Source organism: Sapajus apella, unplaced genomic scaffold (assembly GCF_009761245.1).
Source record: "Sapajus apella isolate SASKATOON/1434 unplaced genomic scaffold, GSC_monkey_1.0 scaffold12, whole genome shotgun sequence".
Classification (NCBI taxonomy): Eukaryota; Metazoa; Chordata; class Mammalia; order Primates; family Cebidae; genus Sapajus; species Sapajus apella.
In genome coordinates, this window is record NW_022436952.1 from 8,677,344 (window position 1) to 8,696,801 (window position 19,458).

The following is a 19,458-nucleotide window of genomic DNA, read 5'->3' on the forward strand; positions in this document are numbered from 1 at the left end:
GGTGGATCACCTGAGGTAGGAGCTTGAGCCTGGCCAATATAGTGAAACCCTGTCTCTACTAAAAATACAAAATCTGAGCTTCGCTTCGTTCCTTATAGCCAGAATATGTTCTCTGGCTAGGTACGTACCACCATGCTAATTTTTGTTTGTATTTTTAGTAGAGATGGTTTTTCACTGTGTTAGCCAGGATGATCTCAATCTCCTGACATCGTGATCCACCCACCTCGGCCTCCTAAAGTGTTAGGATTACAGGCGTGAGCCACCGCCCCCGGCCCCAACCTCTGGCCAACATGGTGAAACTCTGTCTCTACTAACAATACAAAAATTTGCTGGGTGTGGTGCAACGCACCTGTAATCCCAGCTACTCAGGAGGCTGAGGCAGGAGAATTGCTTGAACCCAGGATGCGGAGGTTGCACTGAGCTGAGATTGCACCACTGCACTCCAGCCTGGGTGACAGAGTGAAACTCCATCTCAAAAAAAAAAAAAACAAAAAAAAACTCTCCTCACAGTTCACAAGTCCCTCCAAGACCTTGTCCCTGCCTTCATCTACTCCCTGTCTTCCCTCCTTCTGCAGTTGCTAAGCCCAGACTCACGACAAGCCACAGGGCCTTTGCACAAACTGTTCCTCTGCCTCCTTCCCCAGCACTCCCCCTGAGTGCCCTCCAAGTTCCCTCCCCTCATTCTCTGTGGCTACACAAATGTGATTTCCTCAGGGAAGCCTTCATCCCTCGCCCTTTCCATCAGAACAGGTCACTTGTTACGTGGGTGTTTGTATGTTCATCACTATGGGTGTTGAATTAGCCTCCGGCGCTCTCAACAGACTGTAAGCCATGCGAGGGCAGCAGCCTTGTGTCTCTCTGCCCACCGTTGTATACCCAGTGCCTTGCACAGTGGCAGGCAGCGGGCGGACACTTAATAAATATTGGCTGAATGTAGCCAATGAGGTCATGTGTAACCTACGAGGCATAAGATGGGTACATCAGTAACATTCGACGAAGGCTTCCTGGAGTGGGTAGGATTTGAGTAGGACCTAGCGCTGAGGAGGCTGCAAAAAGCAAAGCTTGTCAGCTGATGGACCTGGCCAAGGCATGCTTTCGTCTTGGATTTCATTTCTCGTTTGTAAAATGGGCAGGGGCTGGATAAAATGAGCTGAAGCTCTGGCATCCCACGGCCCTCCCTATTCCCACGAGAAGGGCTATCCTCCCCAGAAAGGGGCAGAGCCCAATTTTATGCCCAGAATGGGTCCCGCCAAGCCCGGGCTGCCTGATCTGTAATTCTGCGCTCGGCCGCAGGGCGACGCTCAGAGACCAGCCACGCTGTCCCCAGTTCCGGCGAAGACCCGCCCGCGGCTCCATGGGTGCCAGGCCCGCCCCTCGCAGCCTCCTGCCCGCCCTTCCTGTCCGTGGCGGCCGGGCCTACTGCCCCGAGTAGCCATGCTGAGCGTGCGGGCCTGGCTGGGCCGCGCCCTTCTGCTGCCCCGCGCCGGTGCAGGCCTCGCCGCGAGCCGCAGGTACGGGCTGGCCAGTGGGCCCCTAGGGCAGTCCCTGCGCCTGTCTGTGGCCCCCGTGGAGGGTCTTCCGGGCACTGGTCCCCAGTGTCTGCCTGGACCACCCCTGCATGCCTGGTCTTCCCCCACCCCACCTCCTATCTGCTCCTGAGACCTGGCCCTGGCAGTAAGCCCCTCTTCCCCTCCCCTTCCCTCCTCCCCGCTCCCCTTCCCTCCAGTGCTGTGCCAGCTCCCCAGAGACTGTTGACACCACCTCCAGGAAGCCTTTCTTGCACCTCAGTGCTGGATGCTGGGTCAAGGGCCTTTCTCCAGTAGGACCCTGCGCCCTGTCACAGCCCTTTATTGCGGCATGGAGCTTTCGTCATTTAGGTCTCCCCGCAGTGCCCATTTCCAGGCTGAACTCCCCGAGGCCTCTGACTGCCTAGGTGTCCCAGGGTCTGGCCCCAGATCTGGCCCCACAGGAGTCCCAGCAGGTGGGCATCGAGTGAGGAAGTCCCCGTGTCTGGTTTCCTTTGCTTGTCCCTCACCTGGTCCAGTCCCAGACCCTACAGATCTTGGCCCGTCCAGCCACCAACACTGGGCCGCCTTCTGGTGGGGCCACACCCAGGCCTGCCAGAGAGATGCCTTCCTGCAACTGCTCCAGGAAGGGCCCCAGGAGGGGCCCAGAGAGGGGAAGGAATGGAGCCCCAAGAACCATTCTGCCCATTGTGACACGCCCTGACCTCACAGCCACCATTCCCATCGCCAGGCCCAGGAGGTTGGGGGAGACTAACCTGGCAAGGAGCCCCCAATGAGCCACCTCTCCTCACCCCCCAAAAAACATAAGGGGGAGCACAAAGGCCACAGTCTCCCCCGTGGTTCAGAAAGGTGGGTTGGGCTGGGTGCAGGGGTTCTACAGGGGTGCTGAATGGAATGGGGCAGGTGCTGGGGAGCCTGGGCGAAGGTGGGTGGAGGCCCCTGGCTTGCCTGACCCAGTGGTCCTCGACAGGGGTAGCTCCTCCCGGGACAAGGACCGAAGTGTGACAGTCAGTAGTTCAGTGCCCATGCCTGCTGGAGGGAAGGGAAGCCGTCCTTCGTCTACACCCCAGAGGGTCCCCAACCGCCTGATCCATGAGAAGTCACCATACCTTCTACAACATGCCTACAACCCTGTGGACTGGTAAGCACCAATCCTGGGGCCCTGCCTAGAGTTGCTGGGGTCCTAGGCCCCTCCCAGACCCCTTGGGCTACTGAGTGATGCCCCACCCTGCTGGGCCTAGGTACCCCTGGGGACAGGAAGCCTTTGACAAGGCCAGGAAAGAAAACAAGCCGATTTTTCTCTCAGGTAATGCTCCCATCTTCCCTGATTGGGGGGGGCGGGTTTGGTGCCGTGTGCACAGGGAGTGGCAGTGGATGGGGAGGGTCCCCTTGGCCTGTTGGGTCTCCCAGGAGACTAGAGGCCAGGACCTCTTCCATCCAGCCAGGGTCACTTGGCCAGCCTCCCTCTGACCCATCACTGGCCCCCTGACCTCTCCCTATGGTCCTGTTCAGTCGGGTACTCCACCTGCCACTGGTGCCACATGATGGAAGAGGAGTCCTTCCAGAACGAGGAGATCGGCCGCCTGCTCAGCGAGGACTTTGTGAGCGTGAAGGTAGACCGAGAGGAACGGCCCGACGTGGACAAGGTGTACATGACGTTCGTGCAGGTGCGCAGCCCTTCTTGAGAGTGTACGCGCCACAAGGGCCCAGCGCGGCTCCCCTCACCCTCGCCCTCTCTGCCAGGCCACCAGCAGCGGCGGGGGCTGGCCCATGAATGTGTGGCTGACTCCCAACCTCCAGCCCTTTGTGGGGGGCACCTATTTCCCGCCTGAGGATGGCTTGACCCGAGTCGGCTTCCGCACAGTGTTGCTGAGAATACGGGAACAGGTGGGTGTGCCTCAGGGAGTCGGGTGGGACCAGGGTGGGGGGCTAGGAAACAAGAGCCCCTCCCATCAGCTGACCTCCAGGTGTGCCCCCACTGCCCACAGTGGAAACAGAACAAGAACGCTCTGCTAGAAAACAGCCAGCGTGTCACCACTGCCCTGCTGGCCCGATCAGAGATCAGCGTGGGTGACCGCCAGCTGCCACCCTCTGCGGCCACCATGAACAGTCGCTGCTTCCAGCAGCTGGATGAGGGCTACGATGAGGAGTACGGTGGCTTCGCTGAGGCCCCCAAGTTTCCCACGCCGGGTCAGTGCCCCATGCCTGGGTTTGGACTTCGGATTCCTGCACTGGTCAGGGACTTTCTGGCTCCTGGCTTCACCTGTAGCTTCCTGTCCTCCTGACTGGCAGTGACCTCCTTGCCCCTAGCCTGCTGGTAGCTATCGGTGAAGACCTGACTGCTGATCTCAGCAGTGACCCTCTCACCTTGACCTAGATAATGACCTTCTGTCCCCTGACTTGGTCACTGACCCAGTGACCCTGGCTTGACTAATGACATTCTGGGCTCTAGGGTGACAAGTAACTTTCTGGTCCTCTGTGAGCCAATGATATTCTGACCTCTGGCTTGGGCTATGATCTTCTATCCTCTGGGTTGACTGCTGACCTCTCAGCCTGTCCAGAGACTGCCTGTTGAGTAAACTCCCAGCCTCTGCCTGGCCCAAGGCCTGCTGCCCACCCCGATCTCCGTTCCCGCTTCTATTCTCTCACCCTCATGTTCTTGGTGCCCCCACAGTGATCCTGAGCTTCCTGTTCTCCTACTGGCTCAGCCATCGACTAACTCAGGATGGCTCTCGGGCCCAGCAGATGGCCTTGCATACCCTGAAAATGATGGCCAATGGGGGCATCCGGGACCATGTGGGGCAGGTGATGGGCACTGGGTGTTCCCTGGAGGGGCAGCAGGAGGCTGTGGGGTGGGACAGAGGCTGGGACCGGCCTCTAGCTTTGCATCCTACCTGGCACAGGGCTTTCACCGCTACTCCACAGACCGCCAGTGGCACGTCCCTCACTTTGAAAAGATGCTCTATGACCAGGCACAGCTTGCTGTGGCGTATTCACAGGCCTTCCAGGTGATCCCTGATCCTGGCCCAGAGAACAGCCATCTAACCCTCGCTGTCCCTCCCAAAGCCTTCCTGGTGACGGTGACTCTTCTTAATCTGCACCCCCAGTTCCCTCCCATGCACTCATTACCCAGGCTCCCCTCCCCCACCTGCCTCGGAAAATGTTGCCCCTTCCACCTGGGCCTCCCCAGTGACCGCTCTTCACAGCCTCCCTTCTTCCCTTTCTTAGATCTCTGGTGATGAATTCTACTCTGACGTGGCCAAAGACATCCTGCAGTATGTGACTCGGAGCCTGAGCCACCGGGTGTGTGTCCATGGAGGCAGGCGAGCCTGGCTGCGGGAGGGGTCGGGACCTCCACTGCCCTGCGGGCTGGGCCAGCCAACTCTGCCCTCCCCACAGTCCGGAGGCTTCTACAGTGCGGAGGATGCAGACTCGCCCCCAGAGCGGGGCACGCGGCCCAAAGAGGGTGCCTACTATGTGTGGACGGCCAATGAGGTCCAGCAGCTCCTCCCAGAGCCTGTGCTGGGGGCCACTGAGCCGCTGACCTCAGGCCAGCTCTTCATGAAGCACTACGGCCTCACGGAGGCTGGTAACATCAGCTCCGGTCAGGTGAGGACTTCTGGGGTCACTGGACGGGCCCTGGTGCCTGCCAGGCTTGTGAGCTTGCAGACAAAGGCCGTTCTCCTCAGGACCCCAAGGGGGAGCTGCAGGGCCAGAATGTGCTGACCGTCCGGTACTCGCTGGAGCTGACCGCTGCGCGCTTCGGCTTGGATGTGGAGGGCGTGCGGACCTTGCTCAATACGGGGCTGGAGAAGCTCTTCCAGGCCCGGAAGCATCGGCCCAAGCCGCACCTGGACAGCAAGATGCTGGCCGCCTGGAACGGTGGGGCTGCGCGTCTGACACCCAGCCTGTCAGTCGGATCCCCCTTCACAAAGCCCCTGTCTGTCAGGCACCTGCTAAACGCTCACTGTCACTTTATTAGGGTTATTATTCTCAGTTGACAGAGGCTTAGGGAGCTTGCATAACCCGCCCAAGGTCACGCACAAGGGCTGAGAAACCCGCCGTGCCTGGGAACGCCCACCGTGCCTGGCTCTGGAGGCCAAGGTCTTAGGGCTCAGCCGTGGCTCCAGGGAGGTGTTGGGGCCTGCGGTGTCAGGTGGACATGCCGGGAGGGTCCTGGCCAGCTTCTCACCACTGCTTGTCTCTCCTGCCTCCAGGCTTGATGGTGTCGGGCTATGCTGTGACCGGGGCAGTCCTGGGCCAAGACAGGCTCATCAACTATGCCACCAATGGTGCCAAGTTCCTGAAGCGGCACATGTTTGACGTGGCCAGTGGCCGCCTGATGCGGACCTGCTACACCGGCTCTGGGGGGACTGTGGAGCACAGGTTGGGGGCTGGGTAGAACGGGAGGGTCATTTCCCCACGCGTCCCCAGCCTACCTCTGCCTGACTTCTCCCCTCCATGTGGACTCCAGTCCTGGCTCTGCCAGGTGCTTGCTGTGAGTTCGTAGCCTCCCTGGGCCCATTTCCTCATCCAGAAAGTGGGCTGACGGTACCTGCCTGGGAGGGTTCATCAGGAGGGTTCAGTGAACACATGCACGAAAGGGCCTCCTCTGGGAAAGGGCCTCTCCCCAGCCCCTCCCCTAATGCCTGTCCCCCCAGCAACCCACCGTGCTGGGGCTTCCTGGAGGATTATGCCTTTGTGGTGCGGGGCCTGCTGGACCTGTACGAGGCCTCACAGGAGAGTGCGTGGCTCGAGTGGGCTCTGCGGCTGCAGGACACACAGGACAGGCTCTTCTGGGACTCCCAGGGTGGCGGCTACTTCTGCAGTGAGGCTGAGCTGGGGGCTGGCCTGCCCCTGCGTCTGAAAGACGGTCAGTGGGGGTGCAGGGCTAGTCTGGGGTCCTGGGAGGTGTGAGTGCAGCGTGGGTGATGAGCTGGTGTGTGCAGGAGCCCTCCTGGCTTCCTGTCTCTGCTACTTATTAATGGTGTGATTTTTGGCTGCTGTGATATTTCTGAGTCTCAATTTCTTTTTGTTAAATAGTGACAGAGTCTTGCTATGTTGCCCAGGTTGATCTTGAACTGGGCTCAAGCGATCCTCCCACCTCGGCCTCCCAAAGTGCTAGGATTACAGCCATGAACCACTACGCTCAGCCTCAGCTTCATTTCCTTTTCTTTTCTTTTCCCTCCCTCCCTCCCTCCCTCCCTTCCTTTCTCTTTCTTTGTCTCTCTCTTTCTTTCTTTCTCTTTTCTTTCTTCTCTGTCCTTCCTTCCTTCCTTTCTTTTTTTTTTTTTTTTTTTTGAGACAGGGTCTCACTGTCACCCAGGCTGGAATGCAGTGGCACAATCTTGGCTCACAGCAACCTCCGCCTCTGGGGCTGAATCAATTCTCCCACCTCAGCCCCCTGAGTAGCTAGGACTGCAGGATTTTTTGTAGAGATGAGATTTCTCTATGTTACCCAGGCTGAACTGAAAATACTGGGCTCAAATGATCTGCCCACCTCGGCCTCCCAAAGTGCTGGGATTACAGGCGTGGTCCACCGTGCCTGGCCATTTTTTTTTTTTTTTAAGAAAAGAGATGTGGTCTTACTGTGTTCCCCAGGCTAGTCTCAAACTACTAGGCTCAGGTGATCCTCCCGCCTTAGCTTCCCAAGTGCTGAGACTACAGGCGTGAGCCACCATGCCTGGTTGGCAAGGAGGTTTGAAGCGGACTGTGGCCTGTTCTGATGTGGGTTTAAGGTTACTCTGACCACTGGTGGAGAGAAGGTGGGTAGGGGAAACAGGTGGCCAGTTAGGAGGCTGTTAGTCATGCTCAGCCCAGGCAGGCACTGGTGAAGGCTCAGGCCACGTGGAAATATGAGGTGGGGACATGTGGTGGGACTTGGATCTCTTCTGGTTGCAGCCCTGGCAAGACTCATAGGTAGATTAGAAGCGGAGGGAGAGGGAGAGGAAGGGGACAGGATGATGCCACTCGAGCTTGAGCATCGGGGTGGCTGGACAGAGGTATCAGCAGTGAGGAGGGAGCCTGGAGACTGACAAGTGAGGCAAGGACAGGTAACGTGAAGGGTGTCATAAAAAGAGAGCGGCATCCACACCCAGAACGGGGAAGGGTGGGATGGGCCCTTTCTCTGTCCCATCCCCCACGTGGCCCTGGATACGGTCCTGGGACAGGGTCCTGGCACTCAGTGACCCACCCTTACCCATACTCCCTGCTCCCCTATGTGCTGCAGACCAGGATGGTGCGGAGCCCAGCGCCAACTCTGTGTCAGCCCACAACCTGCTCCGGCTGCACGGCTTCACGGGTCACAAGGACTGGATGGACAAGTGCGTGTGCCTATTGACCGCCTTCTCCGAGCGCATGCGCCGTGTCCCGGTGGCATTGCCCGAGATGGTCCGCGCCCTCTCAGCCCAGCAGCAGACCCTCAAGCAGGTGGGGGATAAGGGCACCTGGGTTGAAACCTCGGGTAGGAGGGAAGCTGAGGCTGTGATGGCAGATGGGAACAGGGGGTGGGGTTCCTGGGCTGTCCCCAGAGCTCAGGTTTGTGTGTGTGCACGTGCTTGGAGGTGCCTATTGGGGGAGGCAGAAGTTCATGTGAGTCTCTGGTGGCTGGTGAAGTGTTTCTCTGTTTGTCTTGGTGTCAGTGTAATTGCTTCTGTTTGTACTCTATTATTGGTGTGTGTGACCGTGGAGGTGTATGTCTGTGCACTTGCCTTTAAGGGGGGTGCTGGTGTGAGTGTTCATCATGTGTGTTTGTCTGTCTGCGTGTGGATCCCCCATCTGCAGGTTTGCCTCTGTGTCTGCCTGCATGCGTGTGTGTCTGGTGTTCGTGTGTGTGGTGTCTGCCTCTGTGTGGGCATCTGCTGTGTGTGTGTGTGACTACTGTGTGTCTCTCTGGATGGATCTCTGTGTGCTCCGGGTCTTCTGGGTGTGTGTCTCCCGGTGTTTGTATCTGTACCACTGTGTATATGTATGACATTGCCACTTTGGTATTCTCGTGTGTGTGTGTGTTTTCCCACTTGCCAAGCATTAACTCATCCTGGCAGCTGAGATGAATCCCTCTTCTTTCTTAGGGCTATGGGGGGAGGTGGAGGGAGGATGGGGAAGCCCTGGTGGTCTAGGGTTCAGCCATTCCCTCCCCTGACACAACGGAATGACCTTTCTATTGCGGTCAGATCGTGATCTGTGGAGACCGACAGGCCAAGGACACCAAGGCTCTGGTGCAATGCGTCCACTCTGTCTACATTCCTAACAAGGTATCCATCTGTGAGCCCCACTTGCCACCTCCCTGGAGCTGCCCCATCCCACCCATCCCATCCTTAGCTCCTCAACATCTCCTTCCCCTTAGAAGGTTGGGAAGAGGAAAATTCCCAGTGGGCCTTGCCAATGGACAAGAGGGAGAGTCACCCCATGGGTGACTCTTCCTGCTCTGCTGCTGCCCTAGGTGCTGATTCTGGCTGATGGGGACCCCTCGAGCTTCCTATCCCGCCAGCTGCCTTTCCTGAGTACGCTCCGACGGCTGGAAGACCAGGCCACAGCGTATGTGTGTGAGAATCAAGCTTGTTCGATGCCCATCACTGATCCCTGTGAATTACGAAAACTGCTACATCCGTGACTGCCCTGACTCCCTTGGGCTGGGGCAGAAGGTGGAGCTTCCCAGCTCACTAGAGACTCAGGCCCTGCAGGGCCCTGTAGAACCTGTGGCCATCCCTGAGATCTTGCTACCAGGTGACCTCGGCCATACTCACTGCCCCCCTTGGGCGCCCACTCACCCTAGAATAAACTTAACAGTGTCCCGCGGTAACCTCAGGGTCTCAGCTTTCTGGGAACCAGTAGCTCAGGGTCCCTTCCTCTGGGAGCCCACCTGACCCCTCTGCCTTCTCCCATTTCTCCTTCATCTTCCAGGGGTCAGGAGCCTGACCCTGCCCCATCCATGGTCATTGCAGCTTGAGTGAATTTAGTCCTCTGAACTGAGGTCAGGGGACTAAAACCAAATGAAGACGCTCAGTGGTGGGCATGGGGGTGTGGACTGGCCCAGGAGGGAGAAAGGCCAATCCTTGCCCTCAGAAGAGGTTAAGAAGGGAATCTGCCCTCCCCTCCCCATTGTCTTCTTGTGTTGAGCTGGAAAAGGGACAGAGATGCTTTATGTGAACTTTTATATTTCACAGAATGGTGACTGCATATGCCCTGGTGCACTGTGGGAACTGATATTGTCAGGACTAAGACATTTCTTTTGGGGTATCCATCTAGCCCCAGCCTCAAAAGGATGGAAGCAAGGCCTCCTTGTAGGAGGTCATACTGTCCATTGGTCTGCTTTCACACAAGCTGGTCCAAGGAAAGAGTTCTCTTTTATTTGGAGCATCTTTTGGGTTGGAAGTCTTTCCCCAAATCTATCTGAGTCCTTGCTGCAAAGAAAGCCTTCCTGTGACCTCATCCTTTTCCCTAAATGTTGCGAGACGCTCCTGAGCCCTGTCCTTGGCACATACAACTTCTCTGGCTCCAGAAACCCCATGTAGCTTCCGTGAGTTGAAGGGTGGGGACTGGGACACATGCTTTGGGAAGGGCAGGTGCAGAGTGATGGGGCTGACGGAGGTGGGGGAAGCAGGGGGAGGAACTGTCCCTCTGAGCCCTTTGGGACTCTGCTGAGCCAGGCATCCTCAAGCCCCCCAGCTAAGCAACACAGAGAGCTGAAAGAGGCTACTAGAGACAAGAAGGCCTTCATGGGGCCACCGCTTGTGGAGGATGTCAGCAGTGGGGAGGAGTGAAGCCAGAAGGAACGGGGAGACTGGATGGAGTTGCTCCCTGCACACGGTCACACACAGCCACACATGGTCACTGGGACCAGAGTCAGCTCTGTCTGGGCAGCCAGGCCCTCAGTGCAAGCCACCGGCCCATCTGGAGGGGATTAGTGCTCCGGCCAACAAGGTCAGCTGGCCCCTTTCTAGCTGGAGCCCACTCAATCTTGCCAGGAAGTGAGAGAGCTGCACGAGTGGAGCCTGGCCTGGGGAGGTGGCAGGGAGGGAGGATGGAGCATGGTGAAGCACAGGTGGCCTTTTTGGCAGCCCCAGCCCTGGCTTTGGAACAGTCTGGGCAGCATGCCAAGCCCTCTTGCCACCGTCGTCCCATTGACCCTCATGAATGAGTTGGCGAGGCAGGTACCTTCAGGCTCGTATGTATAGATACTCAAGGCCCAGAGAGGGTAAGAGACTGGGCTTCGACCCCTCAGCACTTCTGGTTCTCTCTGGGGTCTTCAGGGTACAATAAAGACTCCTAAGGCTTCCTCTTCTCACAAGAGGTCCAGGCACCACTGTGGAGGAGGTTGCCCTTGGTGTCATCTGTCCCTGCAGCAAGTCTGCTCGGCAGCTCCTCTCTCCCTCATGGAATGAGACGTGCACACGATGGGATTCTGTAAATGGGTTCGGAAGAAGGAGTTACCTCCTTAAAAGGGTTCGTTCTCCCAGGAGCACTCGCATTTCTGAAGAAGGTAGGGTCCCACATAAATCTCTCTCAGATGCAGGATTAAGAGTTCCTGCAGCATCTCTTCCCCTTTGCTGGTCCCCCGTGGGTGTGCACTGGTTCTACCAGCAGAACAGCTGTGGGCCAGGGTCACTGGAGACAGGGCCATACTGTTTGGGCAGTCACTTAGGTAACTTCATCTTTCTGAGCATGCCCCTTCCTTATCTGAAAAGTGGGGTCCACCCACCCAGTTCTCAGGGCTGTTAAGGTAACTAAATGGGAATAATGGTTGTATCATCCCTGAGCAAAGGGTATCACAGATGGGAAGATTATCTCAGCTCCACAGGGAGCCAGATGGGCTGTGAAGGAGGGGTAAAAGCGGGGCTGCAGGGGCTGGCTGAGCAGGGTGTATATGGGGGGTTCTTCCTCAAACCCAGAAAAGCTCATAGACAGGCTAAGCATCTTTGTTGGAAACTGAGGCCCAAAGAAGAGAATTTCTTGTCCCTTTGTTTCCCTTTCCCTGCTTGAAGTCATTCATTCACCTAACAACTTTGTGCCCGACACAACACGAGGCCCTAGTGAGCAAAATGAACATAGCCCCTCTGGGAACACAGAGCCTAGATAGGGAGACAATCATTTCATTACTGCAAACACAAACATATAATCCCAGCCTGGGCTAAGTGCTGTGAAGTTCCAGACTTATGTCTGGCTCAGTGCTGTATCCTGAGCACCTTGGCACTTAGGCATTGAAATACTTGCTGGAAAGAAGGCCACTCTGAGGAGGTGATGTCAGAGCTGAGGCTTGGAGGGCTGGAGTTAAATAAAGATGGTTTCAGGTCTTCCTTTGCCTTCCCCGTGGGTCCTGCTTCTGCCTGCTCTCCAGCACTCAGGCTAAATGTAAGCATCTCCGACTGGCCATCAGCCCCAACATGACCAGTACAGGGATAAGATCCTTTCTTGTGGGGCCAGTCTTCCCTAGGTCCTGAACCCAGGGAGGTACACGTGGATCTCTATTTATCCAGACGGTGCTTTTGTGCCTGCCCTCCTTTCGGTCATATTCTAGAACAGAGTTCAGCCCACAGTCCAGGGGTGGTCGGGATGATGGATGGGGTGTGGAGGCTGCTGACCACCAGGGGACCTGATCATTGGGCTGGGCCAGCCTCTCTGGCCTCATTTTCCCCTCTGCAAAGAAGGAATGATTAGTGAGTGTCCCTACTTCTCGCGCCAGCCCCTGGACCTCTACCCTGGCGGGAAGGGCAGGCCGACCCGGCAAGGCAAACTGCCGACTCACGGGAGGGAAGAAGGTGTCAGACGCGCGGAGCAACCATAAATAGCCCCCCTCTCCCAGAAGACTGCACAGAGTTCAAGACTCTGACGCCGCATACTCAGAATGAGAGCAGAGACTCCCGCCAGGAAAAAAAGGCACTTAGGGGATCTGCTCATTAGCATGAAATGCAAATGAGCCCGCCCGGCCTCATTTGCACAACTCGGTGCGTGGATTCGGCGAAAGGGCAACCAGGGAGACGACGGCGCAGCAGTACTCTGCCACTTCCCCCATCCCCTCCCCTCATCGGCCGGGGCGGGAGCTGAGACGACCCAAACCCCCTGCGGTGGCGGGAGGTGCGCAGGGCTGCGTGGGTGGCGCAGCCTTAGGACAGCGAACAACGCCCAGGAGTGGGGGATGAGGGGTGGTGATGCAGGTCATCCTGCCCAACCCTCCGCTTCTCCGCAGTGGCGTAAGCGCCCCAAAATCTCCGGAGAGGGAGCTGACTGACCCACCAGGTTTCGCCGTGTCTACCTCTCAAAAATGCTGGGGAAGCGCTTCCCAGCGTCGAATCCTCGATGTTCCCCACTCCACCGGCGCCCAGCATACCCGCGGCGCTCCGCTCCCGGTTACCCACAGTTTTCTGGAGTAGCGCAGGCGGCAGGAGAGAGCTAGAGCCGACTGAGACCCAGAACTCGGGGAGGTAGGCGGGGCAAGGGCCGGGGTCTGCGCGTGCGTGTGCGCGCGTGGAAAGCACACACCCACGAGGATCCGCTGCCGGTAGGGCGGAGGTGAGCGAAGGCAGCAGGCCCGCTAAGTTCCAGTTCCGCGGACACTCTTTCTCTAAGACACATTGGGACTTAAGAGAAACTGAGGCACGAAGTTGGGAGATGGCGCTGGTGGGGACTTTGAAGGTCGAGTCGATAAAGCCCAGCTCTGTGCTTCCGTCCCTCCCACATACTCGAGACCCCCACAGGTTTCTTCTTAGGGGTCCTTGCTCTGCTCTGTAGCCGCTCCTGGGGATCTGGGCTCTGTAGTCCAGCACGAAGGCCCTGCGTGGAGTCCACGCCCTTCAAAACGCCCCTAGGGGCAAGGAGATGAAGCTCAGGAGCGTCAACCTGAGGTCAGGTCCAGCGGGTTAGGGTTACGGGGTCAGGGTCAAAGTCTCAGAATTGGACTTGGGAGCACGACCAATAAGCCCAAGAGATTGGTGGAGGCCACGCCCAAACCGTGCCTACCCCAACCTTTCCCGAGCTCCGCCCGTTTCTCCAAGACCGGCCCCCTCCAGCCTGAAGCCCCACCCCCGTGACATCCAGCTCCGCTCCTTCCCTTCCCCAGTCCCGCAGCCAGGCTCAACTCCAGGGTAGGAGATTAACCAGGTGGAGACCTGAGAAGCTCTGAGACCCTGGTCACAATCCTCAGCCCCGTGCCGCCGGCCTCCTTTCTTCCCCAAGCCCGCCCAGAGCTGAGCTCCGCCCTCAGGCTGCGGCGCGGATCAGGGGTCGTGGACAAAGGATGCCTGGGGCCTGCGGCGCCAAGACAGGACCCCGCGCCGAATACTCTGATTCTTCGGGCTCCCTCCAAGGGAGTCCCAAAGACCCCAACGGCCAATAGGAAAGTGGGTTCGGTCTGGGCAGCAGTCTGATTGGCTCCAGCCTTCAGGAGCGGACCCAGGGGCAAGGGGAGGGGAGAGGGGCGGTCCTGGGTTTTGGGGTGGGAATCGGATTCCAGCTGTGGTTCCCTCCCGGCGCTCCCGCCCGCACTGCCACAGCGGCCGGCCAATGGGCGTGCGGCTCGGGACCGGCGGCGTGCGGCGATTGGCTGCGGGGCTGGCTGGGGGCGGGGCCGAGGCTTGAAGTTGGAGTGAGGGATCCAGCTGTGGTGAGCGCCGGGCTCCTCGCCGCCGCTTTCGCTCGCTCGCTCCGCGTCTCGGCCGGAGGAGGAGGCAGTGGCGCCGGCGACAGCTACGGCAGCGGCAGCCACCGCGGCGGCTGCTTCGGCGGCATCTCCGCCTCCACTCTCGCCCGGGACGGCCCCCAACCGTCTCCCCGCCCCTCCCGGACCGTGAGCCCGCCGCGGGGCGGGGGAAGAAGCCGCCCCCACCCCCTCCAAGCCCACCCCTAAAGAGATTCCCTCCTCCCCTCCCCCGCCGCCTGGCGCGGAGCCGGGACGATGCTGACCCCTTAGATCCGGCTCCAGCTGCGGCGCGGGAAGAGGGGGCGCCCCTCCCCGGGCCCCCGCCCTCCGCCGCTGCCCCCCTTCTCTCTCGCCCTCTCGGGGCCGCTTCGCCGAAGGTAGCGCCGAATCGGGCAACCGGAGCCTGGGCGCGAAGCGAAGAAGCCGGAACAAAGTGAGGGGGAGCCGGCCGGCGGGCCCCGGGAGCCCCAGGGGCGCAGGGGAAGCGGGACTCGCGCCGGGCGGGGTTTCCCTGCGCCCCGGCGCTCCGCGGGCAGCATGCCCCTGCGGGCAGGGGGAGCTGGGCTGAACTGGCCCTCCCGGGGGCTCAGCTTGCGCCCTAGAGCCCCCCAGATGCGCCCCCGCCGGGGCCTCCGGGTTGCGTGAGGACACCTCCTCGGAGGGGCGCCGCTTGCCCCTCTCCGGACCGCCCGGGGCCCCGGCTGGCCAGAGGATGAACGAGGAGGAGGATGGAGCGGGCGCCGAGGAGTCGGGACAGCCCCGGAGCTTCATGCGGCTCAACGACCTGTCGGGGGCCGGGGGCCGGCCTGGGCCGGGGTCAGCAGAAAAGGACCCGGGCAGCGCGGACTCCGAGGCGGAGGGGCTGCCGTACCCGGCGCTGGCCCCGGTGGTTTTCTTCTACTTGAGCCAGGACAGCCGCCCGCGGAGCTGGTGTCTCCGCACGGTCTGTAACCCATATCCTTCGGGGCACGACGGCCAGGCGCGGGGTCTGAAGGGGGACTGGCCGCACCGCCGGGGGTCGGGGGGTGGGAAAGAGGACCCACCGCCAGGTGAATCGGAGAAGCGAGCTCGGAGGGTGGGCGGACGAGAGGGGGGCTGCCAGGGAGGGGAGGGGGCATCAGAGTGGGAGCAGAGACGCGAGCAGGTTTCATCGGTAACCCGGGCTTACCCCACCTCCATACACACACCTCAGTCCTCCTGGGTGGGGGGTGGGATCCAGGCCAAGAGAAGAGAGCTGTGCCCCGCTGGTTCGCAGCTGGACGCCCTCCAGATGTGAGCAGGAGAGGGTCGTCATCCTCCAGCTGTGGGAAGCTTCGGGAGCCTGGGAGCTGTACTCTGCCCGCGCTGGTTAGCGAGCTGGGTTTTGTTTCCGAGTTTGGGGGGGGGGTGTCGGCGGTGGGTAGGAAGCTGCGGGGACGGAGGAGGGGGAACCGCAATCTCCTGGGTTTCCCTTCTTCCCCCGCCCCAAAGTTTGCGGCGGATTCTAGGGTCTGATCCCCCCACCTGGTCCTTGAGGCTGAGGTTTTCACTGACCCAGAGGGAGATGTTGGGGGGGCGGGGACCAGGTCCTGGCCCACCTCACCCCCTACCTCATGGGTTGGAGGCACAACAAGGAGATTCCGGCGGCGGCTGATGTCAGGGGCACAGAATGAGAACAAGATGTGGTGGAGGGGAGCTGTCTGCCCCCGGAGCTGGAGTGAAGCCCCTTTCCGCTAGAGCTCAGTGCCGCGAGTGCCTCCTTCCACCCGATCTCCATGTGATGCAGGGTGCTTAAGGTTGGGTTGGGGAGTTTTGTGCTGGATTTTTCTTGTGAAGGGAAAGACTGTGGCAAGAGCTTTTTTAGCAAGTGGGGGATGGGATTTTGCTGGTCCAGGTTACTCCTCCCATTTCACAAATAAAGAGTGCTCCTGTAGACCAGGTATGGGGGGCTGCAGGCCTGCGAAAGTACTGGGGGGACCGTGAGACTGTAAGTGCATTCGCTAAGGAAGACTCGGGTCCACCACCCCAGGTTAGAGAGAGGTTTGGGGAATGCAAGCCCCAAATTCCAGGGAGATGGATTTAGCACTGCCCCCTGTCTGCCCAGTCTGGAGTGGTAGGGGAGACCCCCAGTCAGCCCCGAGCACAAAGTGCCCCTTGACACATGACTGGCCCCAGGCTCCCCGGTGGGTCCTGCCACCGAGGGAAGGAAAGGTGGGATGAGGTTTTGCTGCCGTCCCGGGTCTGGACAGCTTCTCTTGGTTCATTCCTTCCAGCTCAGAGGTTCTAATAGACTGGGGTGGGAGGCCCCAGGTCTGCCTTGCAGCCCCTGTGAGCCTAGCCGGGACTCTGCTTTGGGGAAGGGGGGTTGGAAGGTTGGTGCCGCCCTCACTCTCTGCAGCTCTGCTGCCTCTAGCGCGCAAAGCAGGGATGAGCTTGTGCCCCCCCCCACCCCGGCCCCTCATCCTCTACACACCGTGGGTCTCTGGGAAGCTCTCCTCATCACACCCTCTCCTCATCCCCTGCCCCTTCTTTCTTTCTCTCTGAGATGCAGAAAGAGAGGTGCAGGTCTCAGAGGTCTGTGGTCCTGCTGAATAGGCACAATCTTGAGGTCTGAGCCCCCACCCCCAGACCCCTTTCTCCAAGGCAGGGATGGAGATGGAGCTGGAAAGGATGGGCTCTGAGCAACACTCCTCTCTGCCCCAACCATTTACCCTTTCCATGAATGGGAAAAAGCATCAACCTCTATGTCCTCCTTCTCAAGGGTCCCAGGGGAGATAGAGAGAGAGATCTTCTGTCCCCTCCCCCTGAAAACAGACCTCTAGGCTAGCATCTCTTCTCACCTGCTTTCTCTCTAGGTGCTAGTGGAGGCTCTGGAGGCAGATTCCTTCGATCTGGGGTCTGGACAGGGGCAAGTATTGAGGAATGGCCCGAGAGAAGAGAGGTGGGAGGCCAGGACTCACCTTGGGAGTTGTGAGCAGCTTCCCATGGGGAGTGGTAGTCTGGGGCATGGGGCATCAGCATTACTAGGTCTGGAGGAGCAGCTAAGCCTGGGTTGCCTGAGGATGGGTTGAGAACAGTTTTTTGGCAGGGGGCTGCCTAAACTGTGGCCCTCACCACTTCCATCCTACCCAAGTGTCAAGAGACACCTGTATTTTTGCTGCCAGAGGGGCTCTGAACTGCCTCCTGGGCCTCCCTCTTTCTCTTTGTGGTATCTGCGACTCCCCCCAGGCTTCAGGAGGTCATTCTACACCTCTGAGCCTGAGGGACATAAGGACACTCCCCTCCATCCCCTAACTAACTGAAGCTAGTTAGGCTTTTCTCAGCACATTCTACTTCTTGGTCCCTCCTTTTTAAGAGACCAGGTTTCCTAGAGAGGAGATCTAGACCCAGGTAGGAAGAGTGTGTGTGTGTGTGTGTGTGTGTGTGTGTGTGTGTGTGTGTCGGGAAGGGAGGGCAACAACAGGCACAGAAGTGCAAGTTTTGGTGTGGAGAGCAGGGTACTGGCAGACAGTCACCCCTGCCTCGGATGAACGTGCTGGCCTTTCCAGTGAGTGTTCCTGCGAGTGTAGGGAGCGCACTCCCCTCCAGGGGAGGAGTTCCTCCGCATTCCCTCTCTGGCTGTTGTGTCACATCTGGAAGTTTGTGTAGGAGTTTCTCCAAGCTCAGAGCCCAGCACAGCTTTTTCTCATTTGGAAATCACAGGCTGGCATTTGGGATGCCGAGAGAGGGGGAGTGGGATGGGGGCCAGAGGGGGAGAGGGGAGCCTGCCAGGAGTGGGGGGAGGAGAGCGGGGAGGCCTGAACGGCAGGAGCCCTAATGGCTTCCAGAAGTGAGTGTGAGTGAGTGTGCGTCACTCTGTGTGTCTGAGTGTGTCCCTCTAGAGGGGTGGGGGCATCGCAGTTTCTGGAGCCTTCCTTGCCACACTGTCCCAGTGCCCCAAGTCGGCCTATTTCTCTTACCTAAGGAGAAGTCTCCATTTCTGTCCTCAGAGGAAATGGAGAGGGGGGGTGTTCTTCCTGTGTCTTCATCAATTCCCTCCTCCAATTTCCAAAGCCTAAGCTTGCCAGAGGAGATTCTGGGGAGAAGGGCTGGGGCTGGAGAATTGAATGGAATTGAGGGGCGCCAGATCACCCCTTGGCATGGTTCCTGCCCCAGGCCCACTTTCCTTCTGGGACACACACACACACACACACACACACACACACACACGCCTTCCCACCCGCTCTGCTCCACCGCTCTGCTGGGGGACTCCCCATCACCCGTAGTGCCAATTGGAGCCATTCCTGGGATTACCCCCACCACATAGCCCCCCCTCACCCTCGCCTGCTCCCACCCAGCACTCACCCCGCCCTGCCTGCCTCAGCCAGGATGGCGACAGACACAACTGCTCACACGCAGACATGCGCATGAGCGCGCACGCACACGCACACACACGCGCGCGCGCGCGCGCACACACACACACACACAGAGTCACAGACGTTTGAATCAGATTTCTGGCCTATTTCCTCTCCCAAAGATTCCAGCGAACCGTCTGTCTTGTGTCTCTACATCTCATGTCTCTGTCTCTGGGTGGGGCCCGGCTGCCTTTCTGTGAGCTTCAGTTTTCAATTCAGCTGGAAGCCTCTCTCCCCCACACCCACACACTGGATCATGGTGAAGGGGGAACCACAGGGAACTAGGCTTGTAAGAGTCGGACTCTGCTGGGGGAATCCCCCTTTGTGCTTCAGAGCAGGGTGGAGCTCCTGCATCCCCTGTAACCCTAAGGGTTGCCAGTAGACACCAGCCTCTCTGTGGGATGGGTGATGCAAGGACCTGCTCCCCTACAGCCTCACTTACTAGAAGGCCAGGACTCCTGGGTCCAGGCCCATTTTCTCCTCAGCATTCCTTAGTCTTACATTTCCAGGCTCCTAGGAGGGAATGGGGCAGCTGGAGGGCTTGCTTCCCTTCTCATCTCATGCTCAGAGCCCCTGTGCCCTGGGAGGCATCCTGGCCACCCCACTCCTCTCCCCGCTTCCCTTACCCTTGCGGCTGCCAGGCTAAGCAAGGGTTCTATCTAGATAAAGCCCCACAGAGAGGACTCATTTGTGGAGATACATGCTCTAGTTCTCTCTCCCAGGAGGGAGGAAAGGAGGAGGGATGGAAGTGGGGTTCCTCTCTCTGCTGTTTCCTTTTTCTCTGCTTTTGATGGTGGGTTGTGGGGAGAAGAAAGAGCCTCCCCTCTCCTACCCCCTCTTTGGGATCCACTCCAGCCTGGACAGTCACCATAGCAACAGTAGACATGTGACTGCACAGGTCTCTCATAGTCACTATGGCAACCAG

General features: G+C 59.1%; 2 protein-coding genes across 26 annotated transcripts in view; both read left to right on the forward strand.

Annotated features, from left to right (window-relative positions):
* The first annotated feature begins 1,319 nt into the window (after window positions 1-1,319).
* SPATA20 (spermatogenesis associated 20) lies at window positions 1,320-9,327 on the forward strand. Of its 4 annotated transcripts, none has more exons than XM_032280023.1 (16): window positions 1,320-1,511; window positions 2,497-2,667; window positions 2,768-2,832; window positions 3,039-3,193; window positions 3,270-3,413; window positions 3,515-3,716; window positions 4,201-4,331; window positions 4,430-4,534; window positions 4,755-4,829; window positions 4,926-5,135; window positions 5,216-5,408; window positions 5,744-5,912; window positions 6,188-6,399; window positions 7,756-7,955; window positions 8,699-8,779; window positions 8,968-9,327. In XM_032280023.1, exons 1-16 carry the CDS (start codon window positions 1,435-1,437, stop codon window positions 9,136-9,138), a joined length of 2,361 nt encoding a protein of 786 aa, XP_032135914.1. In that variant the 5' UTR covers window positions 1,320-1,434; the 3' UTR covers window positions 9,139-9,327. The 4 variants fall into 4 exon arrangements, with proteins under 4 accessions (XP_032135914.1, XP_032135916.1, XP_032135917.1 ...); XM_032280026.1 differs by lacking the exon at window positions 1,320-1,511 and adding an exon at window positions 1,895-1,981; XM_032280024.1 differs by lacking the exon at window positions 1,320-1,511 and adding an exon at window positions 2,251-2,375.
* A 4,801-nt stretch (window positions 9,328-14,128) lies between these two features.
* The window catches only part of CACNA1G (calcium voltage-gated channel subunit alpha1 G), a 66,989-nt gene continuing 61,659 nt past the window's right edge, over window positions 14,129-19,458 (forward strand). For 17 of the 22 annotated variants that reach the window (XR_004269578.1, XR_004269577.1, XR_004269579.1 and 14 more), the window contains exon 1: window positions 14,129-15,114. Coding sequence is in view for 17 of the 22 variants with exons in the window: in XM_032280006.1 (XP_032135897.1) it covers window positions 14,873-15,114 (242 nt within the window). In the remaining 5 variants the exon portion in view is untranslated. The remainder of the gene's footprint in view (window positions 15,115-19,458) is intronic. The other 5 variants (XM_032280010.1, XM_032280020.1, XM_032280012.1 and 2 more) reach the window with 3 other exon arrangements.